Source organism: Eschrichtius robustus, chromosome 7 (genome assembly GCF_028021215.1).
Source record: "Eschrichtius robustus isolate mEscRob2 chromosome 7, mEscRob2.pri, whole genome shotgun sequence".
In the NCBI taxonomy this organism is placed as follows: Eukaryota; Metazoa; Chordata; class Mammalia; order Artiodactyla; family Eschrichtiidae; genus Eschrichtius; species Eschrichtius robustus.
Window position 1 is genome coordinate 103,602,186 of NC_090830.1, and position 23,646 is coordinate 103,625,831.

The following is a 23,646-nucleotide window of genomic DNA, read 5'->3' on the forward strand; positions in this document are numbered from 1 at the left end:
TTTTGGTTTGAGACTGTCGTCAGAAGCTTATTGCCACTATAGAAGTTTTCAACCCTGGGATATAGGTAAGATTTTAATTGCTGTCATCTATGCATGTTCACAGAGATATTCTCTAAGTCAGGAGCTGGCAAACTACAGCCCAAGGGCCAAATCTGGCTCACTGCCTGTTTCTTAAATAAAGTTTTATTGGAAAATAGCTACACCCATTTGTTTACATACTGTCTTTGGAAGCCTTTGCCCTATATGGTCAGAGTTGCGTGGTTGAAACAGATATCATATGGCCCACGAGGCATAAAATGTTCCCACCTGACTCATTACACATGCAGTTCGCTCTAGGTAGTGCTCCCAAATTGTACAACCATATAACTGAAGATTTTCAAGGCCCATTAGAGATGATGTATCCCAAGTCTAAAGCGGTTTTATAGATGGGCAGATCAGGGCTCATGAAGTGACTTGCCAAGGGTCTTACTGTTTGCTGGTGATTTCTTTTTCCTTTTTTAAAAAAGGAAGATCTTTTTTCCCAGAACTTTTTAAAAATTGTGATAAAATAAACATAACACAAATTTTACCATTTAACCATTTTTAAGTGTACAGTTCTGTGGCATTAAGTACATTCGTATTGTTGTACTGCCATCACCACCATCGAGCTCCAGAACTTTTTCATCTTCCCGAACAGAAACTCTGTACCCATTAAACAATAACTTTTCATTCCCATCGCTCCCCCCCGCCAGCCCCAAGCCCCTGGCAACTCCCATTCTATTTTCTGTCTCTATGAATTTGACTACTCTAAGTACCTCATATAAGTGGAAAAATACGATATTCATCCTTTGTGACTAGCTTATCCATAACTTTTTAATTGAAGGAACTATGCTTTACAGAAACAGGAAAATCCTAGCCTTCTCCCTGACTGACTCACCACTTGTCTTGGACCAGGGTAAGCTGATCAGCTTTTCTTAATATCTGAGACTATACCCAGGTCACTCAGTTGAAGTTTTAAATGTTCATAAAACTCTACACTGCTGTGTACATCCTATTTCTTGATTTCATCTTGATGAGTAATTTAAGCCATGATTTTCATATTCTACACACTTACCACTTAGAGAGTAATCTTTTAAAATTCTTGGAGGAGGAGGAAGGACACCTGGTAGGAAAGTTAGGTGACTAACTGTTACCTCCATGTACATCCTAAAAGCAGATAAACTGTATGAAGGCATTTGTTCTAAGTATTTGTTTCTCATCAGGCCTTAAATTATGTCCTATGTTTTCATTGTTTTGTCTAGATATGAAATTCTTAAAATTAACTCAGCAAGCATTTGTTAGCTTACTATGTACTAAGTGCATTACTTATAGTATCTCATATAATCCTCATAAAAATTCCTCTGAGGTATGTACTTATATCCATTTAAGCAGTGAGAAAACTGAGGCAGAAAACAGTTCTTTGCCCTAGAACACAGAGTAGTACGAGATTGTACCAGAATTTGAACATGGGCAGTTGGCTGCGAAGTCAGAATTCGTTTATTTGCTTATACATTCCTTCATTCAACACATATTTAATGAGAACCTATTATGTTTTAGACTTTTTTTGGCCACGCCGTGCGGCCTGTGAGATCTTAACTCCGACCAGGGATCGAACTCATGCCCCCTGCGGTGGAAGTGCAGACCACCAGGGAAGTCCCATATTATGTTCTAGACTTGATTCAAGGGATACAGCAGTAATGATAAAGTCCTGGCCCTCATGGGGTTTATGCTCTGTTAACTGTTTTCTATACAGCCATCTTGTATTCTCATTCATCATCTAATCAAAGACGCTTTGATACTGGTGCTTTTTTCAGCTTCTCTTCAAGAAGGTATCAAAAGAAGGTTTGATAACTGGCAGGAGTTTTTCCAGTCATCCGGGAGAACCCCTTTCAACAGACAGAAATGAAGGAACCGTTGAAGACAAATACTGTTTCTCTCTTCTTGAACCATCAAGAAGCTTCTGAGACTATTATAGGGTTTGTCATCCTGCAGGTCAAGAATTAAGAATGCCTATCTAATACTATAGCTAATCCCTCCCTCCCCGCCACTGCTTTAATTAAAGCCGGTTTCTCTTAGCTTTTCTGCAAACCTGGACAAAACTTGTTCAGTATCTTAGTCATTAAGTCTTTGAATAGTTCAAGACAGTGTGAAGACACTAACTTGCCTTTTGTTTTCAAAAGGTCCTTTTTTGTTTTTGTTTTTAGTCCAAGATGGAACTGTGAAGCACAAGAGAGAAGATTGTCTTTGGTGGTTGGGCATCCTCCTCTTTTCAGATCTGTTGTCCTTCCTCCTGATGGCTCCCCAGCCTCCCAGCCAGCAAAGTGTTACAGTTAATACCCTGCTAAAGTGTTAACTCGTAACTAGAGCCTCATGTCCTTCCTGTCTGTTCTCCCTGCCTACGGACTAAGAATCCTACTAATCCTCGTTAGCTGAGAACAGATAGCTCGAGATGGCTCATAAGGGCTTAATGATGACCCTGCCTGGAGAATTTGCATTTTAATGGAAAACATTTTTGCTACCCCTTCATTCAAGGGGAGTGAACAAAGATTTAACATACCACTTCGACAATGTTGAACTAACCCAAATTATTAAGCATTTTTGTGGAACTAGTTTTCTTTGTACAACTTTGAGTTGCTCAGTGAATTATTTAGGTTTCCCCATCTTTTTTGTAAAAATCGAGTGTGATGAGTATTGAGCTCAGAGGAAGGAGTGCCTTCTGACCATTGCATGCCTTACTTTATGCTGTGTCCTGGTTCCACCGCCCTGCCAGGAGTGTCTCACTCATTCTACAAACATTCTTGGATATATCTTACTATCAGGGCCTCTGTTGGGTGGGACAGGATTACTAGGTACTATTCAACTGCTGGTGGTCCACAGAATTCCTACTTTATATTTTTGCAGTCCTTTATCATTTACAACTTACAAAAAAATTTCTCACTTATCTCATGTAATCTTATATATGCTCACTATAACAATGCACAAGTATAAGAGAAAATCTTCCCTGTAGGCCAGTGATTAAGGTAATATTAGTCTCAATTTTCATAGGAAGAAAATGAAGCCAAGGGAAGTTAAGGGACTTGTTCTTACTAAAACCAGGTTCTCTTGACTCTGGGTACAGTGTCCTTTCTTCTAAACCACAGCTACCTGTAAAGTTAGGACTTTTTCAATTCGTGTGCCTGCTTTTCTCTGATATTTGAATGTCGATGTCACTCAGTTTCTATATTGCATTTGCCCCAATTGAATTTCATATCTTTTTTTTTTTTTTTGGATAGAACATTTTTTTCCTAATTTTTCTATTGTCACTTCTAACTTAGAATCATCTACATTCAGATTTGATGGAATATTCTAAGTTTCTGCATTTAAGTCATTTGTGCGTTTATGATCTTCAGGGATTTAATCTGACCTCTCAAAATAACAGTTGTGGTTCTGTACTGATGTTTTGTTTTTTTAAAATATTTATTTATTTATTTATTTATCTATCTATCTATCTATCTATCTATCTATCCATCCATCCATCCATCCATGGCTGTGTTGGGTCTTCGTTTCTGCGCATGAGGGCTTTCTCCAGTTGCGGCAAGCGGGGGCCACTCTTCATCGCGGCGCGCGGGCCTCTCACTATCGCGGCCTCTCTTCTTGCGGGGCACAGGCTCCAGACGCGCAGGCTCAGTAGTGGTGGCTCACGGGCCCAGCTGCTCCGCGGCACGTGGGATCTTCCCAGACCAGGGCCCGAACCCGTGTCCCCTGCATTGGCAGGCAGATTCTCAACCACTGCGCCACCAGGGAAGCCCTGTACTGATGTTTTAAACTATGGTAGCCCTGATGGAGTAAATCCAGTTTTTCCTTATAGTCTGTGCCTATTTTAGTTCCATTCTCTGTTCTTCCAGTATAAGTGGAACTTGCTCCAGCCAACTGTTGACATCACAGTGAGGAAAATACAGCTAGTTTTTTGTGCCTCTCAAGGGAGAAAAGAAAATTTGGTTGGTTTGTCCCTTTAGCGTAATATATCTAAAGCACTTTGAAATATTTATTAAGCTAGTTGCACAGTCTTTAGCAGACTAATCTTGTCTCTATTCCTAATGCTATTTATTTGTTCTCACTTTTAGTATTTTGACTTACTTCTCATTTCTTCTCTGGCTTTCTCATTTGTTTTTCATATCCATAGCTCTTGGTGTTTTGCCTTGCTGTCTTTGTAACTGGCAGAATCTTAAGCATGCAGGGCTAGTTTCTTGACCACCCATAGTACTTCTTTCAACTGGAGTTTTTGTCATTTGATTCTCTTTCATTTGACACCTTTTTAATAAGTTTGGTGTACTGTTCCATAATTGTTTCTTGTGGCTAAGTCTCTACTCCCTGGTGTGATTTTAATTAGTAGTCCTGGAGGGCAGGGATTAACGTATCCTTTGTAAGGATCCCTCCAGGAAGAAATCCCCCCCAAAATACACAGAATGTCTTAGAGTGTGTGCAGTTATTCAGTTTTTCAGTCAATATTTATTTGAATGATTACTGTTTGCCAGCCACTCTGCTAGGCATGCACAGTCAAGTGATGGATCCACTGGGCTTATGCGCTAGCAGTTGGTTCAGACAAGTTAACCAGGTAATACAAGACAGTGTAATGTGGGACTTGAGAGAATAAGGATGAGTTGCTATATATATACACACACACACACACACACACACACACACACACGGCACTATATATGTGTGTGTGTGTGTGTATATATATAGAGAATAAGGATGAGTTGCTATAGATATATATATACACACACACACACGGCACTATATATATATGTGTGTGTGTGTGTGTGTGTATATATATATATATATATATATATATAGTGTATGTATATCAAGGAGGTGCCTCAGCTACTTTGAGGTTTCTGAGAATGTGGCCTTTGAGATCATCGGATACCCAAAGAATAAATAAGGGTTGGGCAGATGTAGCAAGGGTGGGGAGGGGATTGGGATGGGATTGGGACAGGATGCTCATTTGAAAGAACAGCCATCTCTAGCGCTAGAGGGTAAAAAGGTTCATTATGACTGCAGCATGGAGTTCAATGGAGAGGCTGTAGAAGTGACAGGGATATGGGGTGGGCTTATTAGGTATTTGGGCTTTATCTTAAGAGCAAGGGGTTTTTTAAGTCAGGGAGCAGCATGATCAAATTTTCAGTTTGAAAGGGTCCTCTCTCTGCCTGTGCTATGGAGAGTGGTTTGGCGGAGAAGAGCTGTAGGGAGACAGTCTAAGAGTTCATTGAAGTACTGGGGGGTGGGGGTAGAAATGATGGTGATCTGAACCAGGGTAGGTTAAGTTAAAGGATTCAAGGGACATTTAGCAGAGAGAGTCCTTGAGAATTATTGATTACAAGGGAGGGTTATGTTAAGAGAAAAAGACACATGGTCAAGGGGGATTGGAAGTCCTTCAGTTCTCTGTTCCCTCCCATTCCTCCATCATTGATTTTAGGCAGTCATAGATTTTGAGCTGTAATATCCATGGTCATAAAATAAATACATTTAGGCCCAGTAGGACACTTTAAATTTTAATATTTTCTAAAATCTCTGTAGGATGACTTTTAGATTACAGGGGGTAGTTTTATGTTAGAGATAGTCTATGTTAAAAGCTTAAATAGCATACTTAGGTATATAAAATAATTGACAATCATGGAAAAGTCATTTAATATTTCAGGGAAATGTAAAGACGTAACTCTTTTAAAATGTTATGCTATTAAACATCTGTTCATCGATGATGTATTTATTAGGCAAGGAAGGAATGTGAACTTTTCAGTACAGAATTACCCATCCATGGCCCAGCCTTAACTGAAATAAAACTCTAGACATAAAGTATAAAGTAATGAAAACATTTGTTAGGTACGCAGATAGCTCCAAGTAGTTCCAAGGGTTGTCAAGAGCCAATTGTGGTTTTCTGGAAGAATCTGGATCACTGATCAAATGAAACAAGTTATCACTGTGGGATTTTGCTGCTTTGATGGGAAATCACCACTGGCCAGTTCACTGCTGAGTACTCTGTAGTCGCTATTTCCCTCCCTCCCTTCATTTATTCTTCCCTCCCTTTGTTCCTTTATTTCCTTGTAAGTTCATCTTTTTCTTACCTAACCCCTCTTAACTTCTTGGGTTTGAGAAGTTCTCTTAAGACGTGTAAATAATATGGAACTGGTACCTTTGTTTTGGTCTTGGCTTTACCAAAATGAGCTCTGTGATTATGAATTTGCCACTTCTCAGGATCTTGGTTTCTACATCTGTAAAATGAGACAGCTCAAGTAGATTAGTGATAAGGGGACTCTTCAGCTATGATCTTTTATCTGCCTTTTCTCTTTCCTGGTCCTGTATATCTAGTTGCTCCCAGGCCTTTGTTTACTTGAGGGTCCCACTGGCTTTTGAGATTTGTTATCAAAGACACCCCCTCATACTGAGGCTTCTATGGTTTGTTCCAGTCCCCACAGTCAGAACCAAGGGACTAAGGGGTGAGTTACTGGAAAGTGGAAAGCAGTCGCAAGGGAGGAGATGCCACACAGCAGCTAAAAGTCCTATGTTTAAATCCTCAGAACTTACACATGAGTCAGGAAACTTGCCCCTTCTTAACATTCCCTCTCGCCATTTTTTTTGTTATCTTTTTAACCAGACACATGTTTGAGGTTTTGTTTTTTTCTTTTTTGTGTGTGTGCATTTTTTTTCTTGGAACGGGCAAGGTGGGGTGGTAGCTGAAGAGGGGAAAGGAGAAACTACTGAACACTTTACTACAAACTATGCTGCCTTGGGACACGAAGCACAGATTTTCTTACAAAGGCTGTTATTCTCTCCCTGCTTTCAAGTCCACCATTTGCAGTTTCATTATGGCAACCCCACCTCCATGTCTATCTTCAGGTACTGCTCTGTAGCATATTTGTGACCCCTCCCTCCATTACTAATGTAAGTCCTCCTAATATCCATCTCAAGCTCTTCTCCTCAGGGAATGCTGATTAACCCCACTTAGTGTTGATTGCCAATAACACTTAAGCCCCCTGGACTTCATTAAGTGTTATTCTTCAAAAATACATTTAAAATAGCTTCAGATGCAAATTAGGAAAATAAGTCATAATGTATATGTTGTAGTTTATACAGTGATATCTTCCATTACATATTTTATTTTTTTAATATTTATTTTATTTATTTATTTGGTTGTGCCAGGTCTTAGATGCGGCAGGTGGGTTTCTTAGTTGCGGCATGCATGTGGGATCTAGTTCCCTGACCAGGGATCGAACCCAGGCCCCCTGCATTGGGATTGCAGAGTCTTAACCACTGCGCCACCAGGGAAGTCCCCCATTACATATTTTAAATATACTAGAAATAGGGTGACTTTTCACGTATTGATATGTTTAGTTAGTTTCCAAGATGAAAGATCTGGAGAGGAATCCTGCAGCTATAAAGTCATTTTATCGGACTTGTTTTCTTTGCTTGTTGTGATTGCCGGGACTTGCTAAAGTTGATCCCAGCTTGGAAATTGGCATGTATACTTTTGCAGAATGGTTCTTATAAGGACAATGAAAATGTGGTCATTGAAAACTGTTGCAGAAAATGTATTGCTCCTGCTATGATGTTAAAAATGGTAATTTTTAAAGGTTATGTCCACTCTACCTAAGTTTAAGTATAAATTGGATGTTTTTTAAAGCTGTCTTGTCTACTTCTTGGTGTATTTTAAATTCGAAATGGATCTTTGAACACTTGCACCCTGCTAGACCAGTGGTCACCGGGTTCCTTGGTTTGCCACTAGAGCCATCTCCACTCTGGTAGAAAGTAAGGTGACTCATGTCGTTTGGAGGTAAGGCAAATACTTTGCACTAATTTCCCCCCATCCCTTCTCCATTACTGTCAGCTCCCTAGCCATCAGTGCCCTCACTTCTGCAGAGGCAAAGATGATGTAATTGCAGCACCTTTTCCTCTTTCTAACACAGAAGATTTAAAGTTGCCCTTGGCGGATACCCTTTGGGATGTTCTTTTGAACTTTTGTTTACTGGTGGACACCACACTGATTTGCCTGCTATTTTAGGATTACTGGATTGCAGTCTTCTAAGCAACAAAGAACCAAGTCTAATTTATGTTTAGCAAAATACTGGTTGTAGTAGAAATTTGTAAGTTTGTGGAATGCAGTATATTAGGATTGAATGACTTTGAGGAATCCTTTAATGTATGCTTTTGAATAAATTTTTTGCTCTTGTAGTTCTTAAAGTCCACTAGAAAGAGAACTGGGGTTGGTTGGTTGGTTGGTTGGTTTTGAACCTTGCAAGCAGTTAAGAACTCTTCACCTTTCCACGAACACCCCCCACCCCCATCGTTCTCCCTTGCTTCCAGGTATCGTTGATCCTGATCTCCAGACCCCCCACCCACCCCCCGCCCAGTAACGAGTTCCTTAGTGGTTCTTAAATAGGGTGCAAATCAAGCGGTCTTCGTCCCCACCGCGGCCCACGTGGGGCTAGTTTGGGGAAGACGCAGCTGAGTAGACAATTTCGCAGGGTGACTTATTCTCAGCACCGACCATCGCTTGTAAACCCGCCAGGGAAAATATGCCAGACATTGTTATGATGAAAACAACTGGGAGGGGTCGGTGGTGAGGAGAAGAAGAACTGAGATAAAATTTGGTCAAATCTACCGTCGCCCTGGAACCCGGGCGGCGGGGCGGCCGGGGTACCTGCGAGGAGCTCGGGCGGGCGGGCGTGGCCTGCGGGCGTGGCGGCGGGGGGCGTGGCGTGGCGGGGCCGCCCGGCGGCGCCGGCGGTTGGAAGGGGGTGGAGTTGCCCTTGGAGGCGGCACCGGCCCTGGGCCCGAGGCCCGCCGCGCCCTATCGGGCCCGAGTCGAGTGGCCCCGCGGAGCCGGCGCGCTCCCGCCTGCAGGGGGAGGGCGGACGGGGCGCGGGGACCGGCCAGGCCGCGGCAGGCGCTGTTTCTCTTTCACTTTCCTTCCCTCTGAGGCCGGCGCGCTGGCGGCGAGGAGCGGCGGTGGCGGCAGCCGCGGGGTAGGTACCCGGCTGGCTGGAGAGCGGCCGAAGGGCCGGAACTCGGCCGCCCCTGCGCTCCCCGCCCAAGTTTGCGCCGGGAGCCGGAGCGGCACCTCCAAGCACCTGCCGCGGCAGGCCCCGCCTGGAGCTGGGAGAGCTCTTCGGGGGCGGGAACGGGGGTGGCCTGCCGGGGTCTGGGGGCTTCGAGGTCGCGCCTTGCGCTTGGGGGCGGAGAGGGCGGCGGGCGCACGGCCCTGGGAGAGGCGGCGCGTCCTCCTAGGCGCAGCCCCGGCCCGGCCCGAGCGGCGCATCCGCCGGGCCCTGGCCCGCGCACCTGCCAGGCGGGCGGGGAGGCTTGTGCTGGGACCGCCTAGGGCAGTGCTACCGGGTCCTGCCGGAGGACGAGGAAAAGTTCCCTCCTTCCCCCGCCCCGTCACTGCAAGTACTTGTTTCCTTTAACCTTCTTGGTGACAGGGCTCTATGGTTTAAGATCATAATCCCACCCCGGGTCGGGACTGTGCATGTCTGCTTTCAGAGGACTTTGTCTGACTTTGGAGCTTCGTAGCAAACCTGTGAGAAAGGCAGGGCCGTTAATCCCAGTATATAGAGGAGGAGGCCGAGATCCAGGCACGGATAATAAGTGCCTTGCTGCAGGTCATACAGGGGCTCAGGACCAGAACCCAGACCCCCCGTCTCATAATTACGCTCTCTTTCTGTTACACCCTCGCCACGATTTCCTGAGTGGATAGGATGATTACTTGCAGAACCTATTCCGTGCATATTCTCAGTGCCGATGTGTCTGTCGATGGAAGATGGAACGATGCCTTTTACCTCTCCGGTTGCTTTGTACTTAATCTATGAGTTAATAGTTGAGATAGAAAAGTTTTTGTTTATAGAATTAACTTGGGAAGTCCACACCTTTTTTTCATGTTGTGTTATCTAAGAGGACACGTTTGTTGTAAGAAACCTTTAAAACTTTTAAAAGTAACCATAATGGACAAGTCATGCTAGACGTTTCTGGAAAAAAAAAAGTTAAAAGTTAAAAAAAATTAATGACATTCAGTTTTTACAGTGTGCTAGCTATATGTATGTTGTCTCATTTAATCGTCACAGCTGTAGGAGGCGCGCATTCTTGTTTTCATTTTACAGTTTAAAAAACCTTAAGACTTAGAGACGATAAGTAACATTGCCCAGGTTATACATTTACTAAATGTGACTGCTGTCTGTTTAAGATTTTGCAGTCTAATAGAGGAGATTAAGAATGAATGTAACTGTAAATAAAAATAGAAGGAAAACGTAACAGGAGAGAAATAAGGGTAAAAAAAACCGGGGAGATTACACTGAGGATAGCTTTGGGAAAGGGTTTGAAGAATAGGTAGGCTCTAGATAGGGGAGCAGAAGGGCTCTTTGGATGGAGGGCATAGGACCTGCCGAATGGACTGTGGAAAGAGCCATCCTTCCAGTTTTCCTGAGCTTTGAATGGTATGTTAAGGTCAGTCTGTGGAGGGTCTTATACGACAAGCTGGGAAATTTAAAGGTTTCTCTGTTACAGAGTAAAGAGGAGACACTGACATTCTTTGAGAAGAGGATCCAAATGTGACAGAATAAAATAAACTTGGTAGAACATAAGTTGGGCTGCAGGTGGAGAGGTAATATTTGAGTAGGATGGCTGTGGATGGAATGGAAAAGGACATCCATTTGATTTGATTACCGACTAGGTGTGGAGTACAGAATGGAAATAGGAAGCATTTTGATAGGGAGGATAATGACTTCAATTTTGAATCTTTTAGCTTGTGTTGGCAGAAACTCCTAATAGAGCAGTCAAGCAGATAGTTAAAAGGCATTACTCAAGAGGTAAAGACATCAAAACCGGAGTTAATAGCCTCAGGTGTCATTTGTATAGAGGTGATCGTTGAGGCCTCAGGATTGGGTGAATTTGTCATTATTCTGACTTAATCATAGCAGGTTTACAAATTAATGTTACAGTGAGGGAAATGTTCTGTTCACCTGTTCACCCAGTTTGGAACATGTAATACTTGCTGCTAATACATTGGTGTTAATACAGTACGAGGAATTTGACACCTTTTTTTCTCGTCTTTTTAAAATTACTGTGGAAGAAGATATGGGAAAGCAGAACCACCAAAAGGAGTGATGACCAGCGATCTCATGAGAAGTCTGGGTGTTAGTTCTCATGCCTCAGGACATCCAGTTGGGAACTCCACACCAGCTCCTGGGATCAGACTTTCATACACTTAATACCCCTGTTTGCCTGAACTACTAGAGCCAGTCCTAGCTAACCACGAATGGCTACCCAGAGGAAACACTTGGTGAAAGATTTCAATCCTTACATCACTTGCTATATCTGTAAAGGGTATCTGATCAAGCCAACTACAGTGACGGAATGCCTCCATACCTGTAAGTATTCTTTATTTTGTCATCTACCTGTCAGAAGTTTTGGGTTACACTTCTTCTTTTAAAACTACCACATTTTGGGTTTCTTTTTCCTCCAGATTTTAACTTTTAAAGCAATGAGTATTCTAAGAATTAACTTTGCATTTATTTTCAGAATTGAATTTCTCACTGGGATTCCAGTGGTATGAATTTTTTCTTGTTTCTTTTCTAAATTGTTATAGTTGACTTTTATCTGATTTTAAAATGTTCTGAAAATCATAAGCAGTTATTGGTTATAGTTTTTTTTTATGTGAACTATTTTAGGTTTTCTCTTTTTAAAAATTTTACTGAAAGAATTAATATGCTCAGATTTTTTTAGGATATGCATACTTTAGTTCATTGTAGGTTTTTTAAAATCACTTTATTGAGGTATGGTTGACATAAAAAAGCTATATGTGTTTAATGTGTGTAACTTGACGAGTTTAGAGATAAGTATATACGCATGAAATCATCACATCAATGCCATAAACCTTATCCATCACCTCCAAAAGTTTTCTCTCACCCTCTTGTTTATTATTATTATTATTGTGATAAGAACACAACGTAAAATCTACCCTCCTAGCAAATTTTTAAGTGTACAACACAGTATTGTTAACCGTGGGCACTATGCTGTACAGTAGATCTCTAGGACTTATTCATCTTGTATAACTGAAACTGTACCCTTTTTTATTTATTTATTTATTTATTTATTTATTTATTTATTTATGGCTGTGTTGGGTCTTCGTTTCTGTGTGAGGGCTTTCTCTAGTTGCGGCAAGCGGGGACCACTCTTCATCGCGGTGCGCGGGCCTCTCACTATCGTGGCCTCTCCCATTGTGGAGCACAGGCTCCAGACGCGCAGGCTCAGCAATTGTGGCTCACGGGCTTAGTCGCTCCGCGGCATGTGGGATCTTCCCAGACCAGGGCTCGAACCCGTGTGCCCTGCATTGGCAGGCAGATTCTCAACCACTGCGCCACCAGGGAAGCCCCGAAACTGTACCCTTTGATCAATAACCAACAGCCTCAGCATCCCCTGGGAACTTGTTAGAAATGCAGATTATCAGGCCTTCCCCCAGAATTACAGAAACACTCTGGGAGTAGGCCCAGACATCTGTGTTTAACAATCCCTCCAGGTGATTCTGAAGCACGCACAAGTTTGAGAATCACTGTTCTAACGAATGATCATGTCTGGAACTCCTGACGAGTTTCTTTTTCACCTGTCCTATCAGTAGAGAAAGAGACATTTTTATAGCCACTTAGGCCAGGATTTCACCTATTTCTTGTGTTTTTGCCAATATGAATTTATTTTCCTATTTCAATGAAGGTAATTCCAGTAAGTTCTAGTTTAATGCCTGTTATGTGCACCAAAGTAGATACTTTATATACGTGATTTCATTTTAGCTTTACAGTAACCTTGAAGCAGTTTGGAGGGGATGTGGGGAGACAGAGAGGGTATAGAGATTATCTTCACTTGCGGGTGTGGAAGCTTAAGAGCTAAGTCACTTGCCCAGTCTCGCAGCTTATGAGTAGTAGACCTGTATTCAGCTCCAAAGCCCATGCTCTTTCTAAGATAACCTGGGACATTTTTTTAATCCCCCCTGCAGCTATTCTCCCTCTGCTTAACTTACATACTATTATACCAGTAGTTTTAAACAGGGTTGCAAAAAAAGAATCACCTGTTAGTTGTTAAAATGGCAGATTTTATAAATATTTTACCACAAAAAAAAATAGTCACCTAGGAAGCTGTTTAAACATAAACTTTTTCACAACTCCACCTGGAGAGATTGGTGGGTGTTGTGATGAGGTCTGGACATGTGTATTTCGGAAAACCTCTCCAAGTGATGTTGATGTATACTTTTTGGAGGTATCACTGGGCCCATGCTGTTCAATTACCAGTTAACTATGAACTGTCTTGAAATGCTCATTTACTGTTGCACTGTATCATTATCTAACTTGAACAGTTATCAGTTAAACATCATCAAACAGATACTTATTGAATACCTACCGTGTGCCAGGCACCATTCTAGGCACAGAGGATACAGCAGTGAACAAGGTAGTCAAAAATCTCTGCTCTCAAGAAAGGGGAAAACCAATAATAAACATGCCACGTTAGATTGTGTTAAATGCTATGAAGAACAAAGAAGGATTGTAGATAGTAGGAGAGTTGGGGTTATTTTATATAGTGTGTCAGGGTTGACCTCTTTGATATGATGACATTTGGACAGAAACCTGAAGGGATTGAACTCTGGATATATGGGAAGAGCATTCCAGGCAGAGGGAAAAGCAAGTACACAGCCTTGAGGTGGGAATGCCCTTGGCAAGTTTAAGGAACAGCTACTCAGTGAGAAGGCGATTGCTGCAGGTCAGCTGAAAGATTATGGGGCCTTCAGCCAGGGTAATGAGGTGTGAGATGGAGGCAGGGAAGAATGATTGACTGTGGATGTATTTTGGAGGAAGAACCAGTAAGATGTGGCTACTCTAGAGTGGGGACTTTGTCTTATACTTTACTGTTTCCCACTACACGAAACATGGCACCTGGACATGGTCCACAGTCTGTTTTGTTTTGCTTCTTCTGACATTAGTGCATTGTTTTTATATTTGGATTTCTCCAGCAAAACCTGCCAGTTCTGTTTGGCAGATGAGAAGAAAGCACAAATTCTCCAGTTTTTATCTATATAATACAGATTTTATATCTGTTCTTCTGAAAGAAAATTTTCTTTGGGACATAATGAAATCCCAGTTTAAATGTTATTTTTTTTAATATAAATTTATTTATTTTATTTATTTACTTATTTTGGCTGCGTTGGGTCTTCGTTGCTGCACGCGGGCTTTCTCTAGATGTGGCGAGCGGGGGCTACTCTTCATTGCGGTGCGTGGGCTTCTCATTGCGGTGGCGTCTGTTGTTGTGGACCACGGGCTCTAGGCACGTGGGTTTCAGTAGTTGTGGCACTCAGGCTCAGTAGTTGTGGCTCGCGGGCTCCAGAGCGCAGGCTCAGCAGTTGTGGTGCACGGGCTTAGTTGCTCCGCAGCATGTGGGATCTTCCCAGACCAGGGCTCGAACATGTGTCCCCTGCATTGGCAGGTGGATTCTCAACCACTGCGCCACCATGGAATTTCCTAAATGTTACTTTTTTGAAGGAAAAACAAAGGATTCTAGAAGTATAAACAATAAGTTTATAAGCAAGGGTTATGTTTATGTTTGCAACGGCAATTTACGGTCTAAAGGGATAGGTGACCGTTTAACAGCTCGTGTCGTTCTGGCCTGAAAAGTCCCTTGGCAGTCAGCAAGCCCCTTTACTGAGAGAGAATGAACATGGCAGAATTGTGATTAAAAGACACAAATATGGCCTCTTTCATCCACAGAGAACACAGAACAGTAGAGTAAATGATGGTGGAGTCAGGCACTCAACCCAGTGTCTTAGGAGACCTGAGGATTCTGTAGTGCTAAGCTTTATGCACTTTCTGGTCCTTGGATTTCTATATATTTTTTGGTTTGTATTCATACTGGGGCTTATAGGCAAAAACTATCCCACTTGCAAAATATTCCCCTATTTGTGTTGATAAAATAAATAGTACTGTATAGCATGTTTCTTAATCATTGGTTGGCTCTTTGATGTTACCTGGTTTTCTTAGGTATAAGGTGGGACAGATAGATGTGGTACAATGATTTGGGATCAGTATACAATAGAGAAGATGGCCAAATGGGACAGGAGGAAAGTGAGAAGTGTTAAGTGACATTGAGGTACCCCCTAATAGTTTCCATCTTGACTTTGGCATATAAAAAATATCTTATTAAAATAACTTTGTACATAGACTATAATTTTATGATACTATAAGTAAAGAATGGGTAAACAATAGTTCTTATTATGAAAACTCATAATAAAAGAGAAAGATTTTGTTCTTACTATTCGAGTTTGAAATGTGTAAATGGAGCTTTATTATTGGTGAGCCAAATCACACTTTAGGACCAGTCCCTTCAGAACTCTGGTCAAGTGAAGGAATAGTAATCAAGTTAGGGAATGTATAAAATATCAATAAATTTGGATGCTGGTAAGTGCGATGAAAATAAGGAAACAGAATGATGTAATAGCAGATATATGTCAGGATGTTGCAGCAGAATGAATGCCGGAGAAGGAACCAAAAAGAGTGTTTTCTGAAATTCCTAAAGCCATGGGCCCAAGGCCTTCTCAGGCAGGGACATAAACGCTTGGGCCTGGCTGCAGTGGAGGTGCTTTGGGGTGGGAGGTGTAGAGATCATGAGTGGCTCTCCCTGCTTTGATATGGATAAACGGAGTTACTTTACTCTTTCAGATTACTCTGCACATGCATCTTGACTCTTTCTCTCTCCTCAAATCAGTTTGTTGATCCCCTGTTCTCCCATTAAGAAATTCTGGAGCTAACACTGCCTGGCTTCCCTGTGGATGTAGAAACAAGGGCCAAAATGACAGCAGACTCTGTCTGACTGCAGCAGCCCTTGGTGTTCTTAGCACTCAGCTCTGTGGAAGACAGAGAAAGGGGCAAGCCAGTCAGAAGGAAGGGGGAGGCAGAGATGGCAGCGCAGAATGTCCCACGCTTCTGACAAGGAGTAGCAAAAAAAAAAAAAAAACAAAGGGCTTATAAAAGCCCCATCTTTAAGTAGGCTCATACCTCAACTACTAATACCAGCTCCCTTCAGCAGACCAAGGACGTTTGATAAAAAGATAATAAAACTTTAAAATGAGGTAAAAATTTAAAATACAGATGAGTTTTCCGTTTAAATGATCACTTAATGCTAGATGAACTAAATCCACATGTCTATGAGGTAATTTTAACAACCTAACAAATGTGTGGTTTGTTAGGTTACATGTGGTTACATGTCTATGAGGTAATTTTTACAACCTAACAAACCTAAGGAAATAAACTTGTTCACACAAATAATTATTGAATTCTCTAAAATAAAGAATTAGATGTCAGGCACTTTGCTAGCCGGTGGAGTAGAGTGGTAAATAAGATAAATTTGGAACTTAAACTCTGCTAAGCAAAACTCAGAAGCCAAGAAGAAATTTCTACAGGTGTATTTGGATCTATTTTTTTCTTTTCTATATGAACTCACCTCCTCTGAGACTTCAACTACCTATGCTGATGTCTGCCAAATCTTTATTCTGAGCGTCAGAATCCCACTGGATGTCCACTTAGCTGTCCTGAAGCCTCCTGGAACTTAACATTACCTAAAAGTGAATGAATGGGATGCCAGCATTCAGTTGTCCAAGCAAGAAATATGCTCCATGCTTGACTCTCTTTACCCTCACTAACAAAACAGGGGCAAAGTTCTGTCTGGTCTCTCTCTGTAATCTCTCTTGAATCTGTCCCTTCACTGTCATCCCCTGTGACCTTTCTCGCTCAGGCCCTCATTCCTTCTCACCAAAGTCCCTGTAGCCCACTCCTAAGCTGTGTCAGTGGTGATCATTTACAAGGGCTTACTGTCTTCATCGCTCACACTTCAGCCAACCCAAAATTTCCTAAAGGTACCCTACTGCCCTCAGGAGAAATTAAAGCTACGCAGCTGTGACTGATTTCTGCCCTCTCCCTCCCCCCACCACCTGACACACACACACACACTGCACACACATGGTTCAGCTGCTTGCTCTGCTTGGAACGTCTCCTGTATGCCTGGCTAGCAGCCGCCCATCCTTTAAAGCTCGTCTACTCCAACATATGCCACCTGTCTACTCCCATAGGCAGGTTTAGCTTAAGTGTATCCTTAGTACCTGGTACTTGAGTGCTCAGTAAAAGCTTAAATGAATAAATAAATGGTCAATCAGTTGATTAGTTTATTGTGTGTTTTTCCTTTCCAAGATTCAAATGCAGTGAAAGGTAGCTTGAAAGGCATGTAGATAGTGTGGGTTAGGAATTACGGATTTTGAAAAACTGTCTTCTAAAATATAGGTGGGAGCTTTGTGGGTCATGGGTAGGGAGAGGGAGAGACGCAGGACTGGGGAGTAGAGATTGGTGGTTCCAAATTAAGGGATGCCCTATCTCTTGCACCAGGGTCCTGAGAAATCTTTGCGGTTGCTTAGAGTGTGTTTGCTGGTGGTTGTATAGGTTGTTGACTTAAAATGAAAGACTTTTTTCACTTAAACTAAGAACAAAGGAGCTTTGTTCCAGCAGCTAAAATGTGCAGAACACAGTGCATTGGTTCTTAACTCTTTTGTGGCTAGAGGCCTCTTTAAGAATCTGATGATTCTTTCCTCAGAAAAAAGGGAAGGTTATAGACATGGAATTCTGTGGTACAGGAAAAGAAAGCTTTCTTCTTTCTGCCTTTTCAGAAATTATGGTGGTAGTCCCTTAACTAAGATGAATTCTTTGGAAAAACATTGTTGTATTTAGTTTTCAATTTATGTAAAGAAGAAGGGTTAATTGATAATTAAATATAATTGATGTGACAGTTAAGGGACTTGGTAATTTTATGTAGTACTGTGTAAGAATGAAGGAACAATTTAATCATAAGATGGTAAAATTTAAGTTCTACCATCATTTATTGTTTTTTGAACAAGTATCATAAATACAAAAGTATTTAATTAAGGTACAGAGAACTGTTGATATGTTGATACTCAGTGTTTAAAAATCTTATGCCACATATACTCGCTATTCAAAGTGCAGCCTCCAGACCAGCAGCAGCGTCACCTGGGAGCTTGTTAGAAGTGCACATTCTCAGGCCTTACCATAGACCTGCTGAATCCGGATATCTGGGGAGAGGGCCGGAAACTGGTGTAATAACAAGCCCGTCAGGTGATTTTGTGATTCACTAAAGTCTGAGACGCACGCTCTGGACCAGACATTAATAATAACCAGCGTCTCTAGAAGTAGGCAGTTTGTACTTTTAATCATACAGTAATTGAAGTAAATGCTAATAAAATTAAGATAATGGCTGTTACTTATTGAATGTTATATTGGGGGTCATGGGCTTTACGTGCATTGCCTTATTTAATCTTCCCAAGAACCCTTCTAGTTAGGTGGTATTATTAAATCAGTCAGCAAATGTTTATTAGCACCTACCTTGTGCCAGTCATTACTCTAGGCAGTGGGAAGACAGCAATAAACAATACAGATATAGTCTGTCCTCCTAAATTTATGTTGCAATAGAACAGACAAAAAGCAAGTGAATGATATAATTTTAGATTCTATGTATAACACATGCTATGAAGAAAAATAAGACAGAGTAAGGTCTTGCTTGGAAGTTACCATCTGAGCAGAGAGCGTAAATAATAGGAAGGAGCAAGCTATGAAAAGTTTGAGGGAAGAGTATTTCAGATTTTCATGCTAGTGTTTTTCACAGAGACAAAACTCAGAAAGGTTAAGTAACACAGCTAATAAGTGCTAGAGCTAGGTTCCTATTCCTGTCTGACTCAGGTACCTCTTCATAATAAATTGGGATATTTGCTAATTTTATTTTTTCTTCTTTCTGCTAGTCTACATTTTCTAAAATTTCTTTAAGCAGCATGTGAATTTTCAAAATATATATAGTAAGCCTCTTCTAACTATGTTTTCATGACTGTATACCTGTCATTATGTACCCAATCAGGATCTGAATTTATTAATAATTCTGAATGATAGCCATTATAATGAAGAAGAGATATAAATTGAACTTTCCAAGAATGTATTCTTTATAAAATTTGATTTTTAGAGTCAAGACTTACTTGTTTTTAGAGTAATAATCAAAGGCCTAAATAGGAACCGTACTTAAACCGTACTTAAACCTAAATAGAAACCGTACTTGAAACTGTACTTTCAGTAGGTGCAAATATAATGTTCTAGGGTTGTGGTAGAAATGAGGTCATTGGTATAACTGATGTTACATATTTCAAACAATATTTTGGCAGGAACTAGTCATTCATGAAAATGATTATAGTGTTCATTTTGATGATTCTTTTTAAATAGGAAAGAATAATTATAGGCCTTAAACAATCTTGGTGTCATCTATTATTGGTAATAATGTTAAGAAGAATTATATCAGATGTATGGTTCTTTTAGCTTTTGAAACTATGCATTAGATAGTAAAGAATGTTTGAACAGCTGAGCAAAGATTCATAGTGGACACTAAAAGACAAAACTAAGGGATAACAAATAAGTTGTCTTCTGTATTGGTTTCTGAGAATAAATTATATCTAGGTCAGGATGAGTTGGAACTGATACCAGTGATGGATTGAGAGAAAAATATGTAACCTAAAAACCAAATGTCTTCAGAGTTAGAAATCGTGGTCGGTGTACAGGTATGTTTAAGAGTCTAGCACAAAGGTTGAGTGTAAACATTATGAACAAGTAGAGTCCAACCAGTGTAGAGGAGGCCAAAGATAATTTCTGTTTGGGTACTTTGAAGATGTATCATATCTACTGGTGTTTTATAACATACTGGTTTTTGCCAGACTTGTGTGTATATATATATATATCAGAAATTCAGAAACCAGTGAACAAAGCTATATTCTCTCAGAATGCTCAACCGCTGACATTACTCGGTTAATAGAAAATGATCATTTTATTTTAGAAAATTATGTAGCTTATATTGAATTAACTCATTTTAATTGTCAAGAAAATTACTAGTGAATTCAGAATCTCTTCCCTTGCCTTAGTTGAAAATCTAGGCTGACTTCTGACTTGACTACAGTAGTACTCCTGTGAGTCCTAAAATCGTGGCTCCCTCTGCTATTCCTAACCCCTGTGTCCTTATTTATTCCACAAATATTTACTGAGCACCTCCTCCTCCAGGTACTACTCCGGGCACCTGGGACACATCAGGCAGCATAGAAGGCAGTAAGTCAGAGTGTATAAATGATGGTACACTCTGGTGATAAATGCTACAGAAAAAGGGAAGGTCAAGCTGGGTACAGGGAATTGGGCAGTCAGTGAGAAGGTATGACCACTTAAGGTAGGCCTGTGCTCAGGGTAGGCCTCATCAGGAAGGTGGCAGTTGAACAGATTTAAGAAGGTAAAGGAGTTGGCTGATCAGATACCTGATCCCAACCAGTTGGGAGTTGGACATATGAGTCTGGAGATGATCAGCATTTAGATCATATTTAATCAGTGAGAGCGTCAAGGGAGTGAGCATAGATGGAGAAGGGGTGATGGCCAAGGCTGAGCCCTGGGTGCGGAGGGGGAGGAGGCAGTGAGGTAGGTGGAAAACAGAGTGGGTCCTGGGAGACAAAGCAAACACATAGTGTCGGGGAGGAGGGACCGGCCGAGCCAGTTGTGTTGAGTAAGATGGGACTGAGGAAGGCCCAGGCTGAGCAGCACAGGCGCCATGGATAATCTCGCTGAGCACTTTCAGTGGAGTGGTAAGGAGTGGAAGTCTGGGTGGGTGTGAGAGGATGGAAATGTTTTAATTTCATTGTTTTGATAATGTACAATGATTATGTAAGTCTTCCACCTTAATGAAGGTAAAGAAGGGGTGAAAAAAGAATGGGAAGAGAGGTATTAGAGAGAGAGTATAGGTAACTCTGAAATGGAGTGATAGCTGACAAGGGAAGTAGGGTCAACAGAAGTTGGATTCTTTTTTTTAAAGATGGGGAAATAATGTGTTTGAATGTTGATAGGAATCTTCAGCAGGTAGCAGAAGACTGACACAGGCGAGAGAGAAGCAATGGAGCAATGTTCTCGGGTCGTTGGAAGGGGGTCTAGTGAACAGAGCAGAGATTGACACATGAAAGTTCTAGAAACAGGCAAGACCACAAAGTTTAGATGTTAGTGAGTGAGTAGGTATGGTGATATAAATTCTGTTTCCTTTTTTTTTCTTCTTTCCTTTTGTGTTCAGTAGAACAGGAAGTGAGGTCATCAGTGGAGAGTGGAGATGGGGGAGGATAAGTGAGGGCTTGAGGAGAGAGGAGAAAAGGTATGAAGTATTGGTGAAGAGCATATGGAATTAGGGCATTGAGGGTGACTGCCTGGCAGATGAAGGACCCATTTTTGAGGGTCATGGTCATGAATTTAAGGTGAGAGACCAATCAGCATGATGCATGTTTTTCTCCCACAATGTTCAGCTGTAATCTTGCAGAGCAGAGTATGTAGAGAGTTGGATTTAGCTAGGGTTAATAGTTTAACTGAGCAAGTATGACAAAAGAAGAGAAGGGAAGAAGAGTTGAAGTAGAGCAAAGCTATTTAGAGTCTGTGTGAGGAAGTGATTATCTGATTGGTCATGGAATTTATGTTGATAAGGAAGGGAATGAGGTCATTATTGCACTCACTCACCTACTAGAGTCTGCCCTCACCCTGGAGGCCCACTTGACTCCACAAGCCTGTCTGTGGGAGGCCCTCCTGGACTTTGTGGTCTCCTGACCTGCTTGGTCTCAGATTCCCCTACTGTGCTGAAGCCCCAAGACTGTGTCCTGACCCTGTCCAGCAGGCTCTGCCTTGCTGCCTGTCCCTCTGTCCTGGCAAAAACAAGAATAAAGCGTTCTCCTCAGTAGAAAGTAATGCTATCCTTAGTGTTCTCCGAGAAATTGCAACTCATGTAGGCCTTTGAAAGAACTGTGCCACGTTTAACATAAGATGTTCATTAGTTCCTTATATGAATAAAACCAGGAGATACTGTCTCATGGAAGCAAATTACAGCTATTCTGGAAAACTTTAAAAATAAATAATGTCAGTTTCACATGTAAGTATGTATCAAAAGCAGCAAATTGATACCTCTTCTCTTTGCAGATGACCACAGTTTACTTATAAACTGTTAGTAGATAACAGACATATTTTTCAAAGGTGAACTGTATCAAATGAGTGTTATTAAGAAAGGCACATGAAGATAGTGATGTGCTTAAGGAAGGAGGGAAAAATATGCTTCTATGTTGACAGATAAAACCAACACACTCAGGTGATTTTAACGAAGTCAGCCTTTGATCACTTTTAATAAACAGAGCATTACTAATGAATGACACGACCAAGGACATGAGAGAAAAGACTGTTATTGGTTTATTATCAGTGATAGCAGAATTAGTGCTCAAGAAGAGAAATTTCCGTAGATCACTGTGTCATTAAAAGCTGGGAAGTTAGCTTTCTGTGAGAGATGTGGGCAGACCATACATCCAAGATAGCAACAACAAATGGGCTTTGTACCTGTTGTGAAGAACCCGCTCCCCTCAAGAACTTGAAAATACAAAAAATAGGATAGCCTTTTAATAGTTAAACTATGGAATCAATATAAAATGGTGCTTCAGGGCAGGTATATGCAAAGTGATCAGGAAGAGACACAACAGGGTTTCTCCTAGACCAGTGGGACTGTGCTAGAATTGTACTAAACATATAAAGTTAAGGAAAGAGTGTATAATGTGAAAGTGTTGGTCAATCTTGGACCCTCAGCCCCAGAAAAAGAAGTATCATACATGCAAAGATAGGCAGTTCCCACTCAGGTGAAGCAGTGTGCCATAAATATCATACTTGAGTTGCAAAACTATCTCTAGGGTGAACATGGCTACAGAGGGTTAATACCAGTACATGATAGACATTTCAAGTTCCATTAGCAGGGTCATCTGTTACTTAAGATAGATGCGTCAAACTAATCATGGTCTGATGCCATTCAATATTCGATTACTGATTCTTTTTATTATGATTTTATGCTCATCCAGCAATCTAACTTAGTGATAGCTCATATTTATTTAAGTTACCACTCGTTTACACATTTTACATATATTATCTCATTTAATCCTTCTAAGAACCCTGTGAGATAGATACCCTTGTTATCTCCCTGTACAGAGAAGCACAAAGTAATTTGCCTAATGGCAGAACCTGGGATTCAGATCCAGCTGTCTGCCTCAAGATTATCTTTTATCTAGAACCACTGTGCCGTACTGCCTGGGCTTCTCATGTAAGTCTGCATTATAGAGAGAGAACACATTAATTGCATATTCTTTTGATTATGTTTTGTCCTGTGTCGGTGATTCCCTAGTGGTGAATGATAAAGTGGCTTCTGGTTAGGATTTGGCAGAGGGCCACATCCTGGAATGGGGCGGCCTCACTGAGGCAGTAGCCGGGAAGGATTTTGGGGCGGGGTTTTCCCGGTTGTCTTCTGGCTGCTTCAGTGAGCGCTTTGCACAGTTAGAGTCCTGGTGCTCATCTCCCAGAGATTTTGCTTTAATTGGTCTGGGATGGGGACCATGAATCCGTTCTTTTAAAAAATCTCATTGGTGATTGTGGTGTCCATCTGAATTTGAAAACCACTGCTTTAGATGACACAATGACTCTTTCCCTGCTA

General features: G+C 41.4%; 1 protein-coding gene across 7 annotated transcripts in view; it reads left to right on the forward strand.

Annotated features, from left to right (window-relative positions):
* PCGF5 (polycomb group ring finger 5) overlaps nucleotides 1–23,646 on the forward strand; it is a 115,997-nt gene that overhangs the window by 41,946 nt on the left and 50,405 nt on the right. The window contains exons 1-2 of one of the 7 annotated variants that reach the window (XM_068548195.1): nucleotides 8,805–9,020; nucleotides 11,123–11,417. In XM_068548195.1, the coding sequence (XP_068404296.1) occupies nucleotides 11,306–11,417 (112 nt within the window). In that variant the 5' untranslated portion in view covers nucleotides 8,805–9,020; nucleotides 11,123–11,305. Of the gene's footprint in view, nucleotides 1–8,804; nucleotides 9,021–10,232; nucleotides 10,485–11,119; nucleotides 11,418–23,646 lie in introns of those variants that run through there. The other 6 variants (XM_068548196.1, XM_068548193.1, XM_068548190.1 and 3 more) reach the window with 6 other exon arrangements.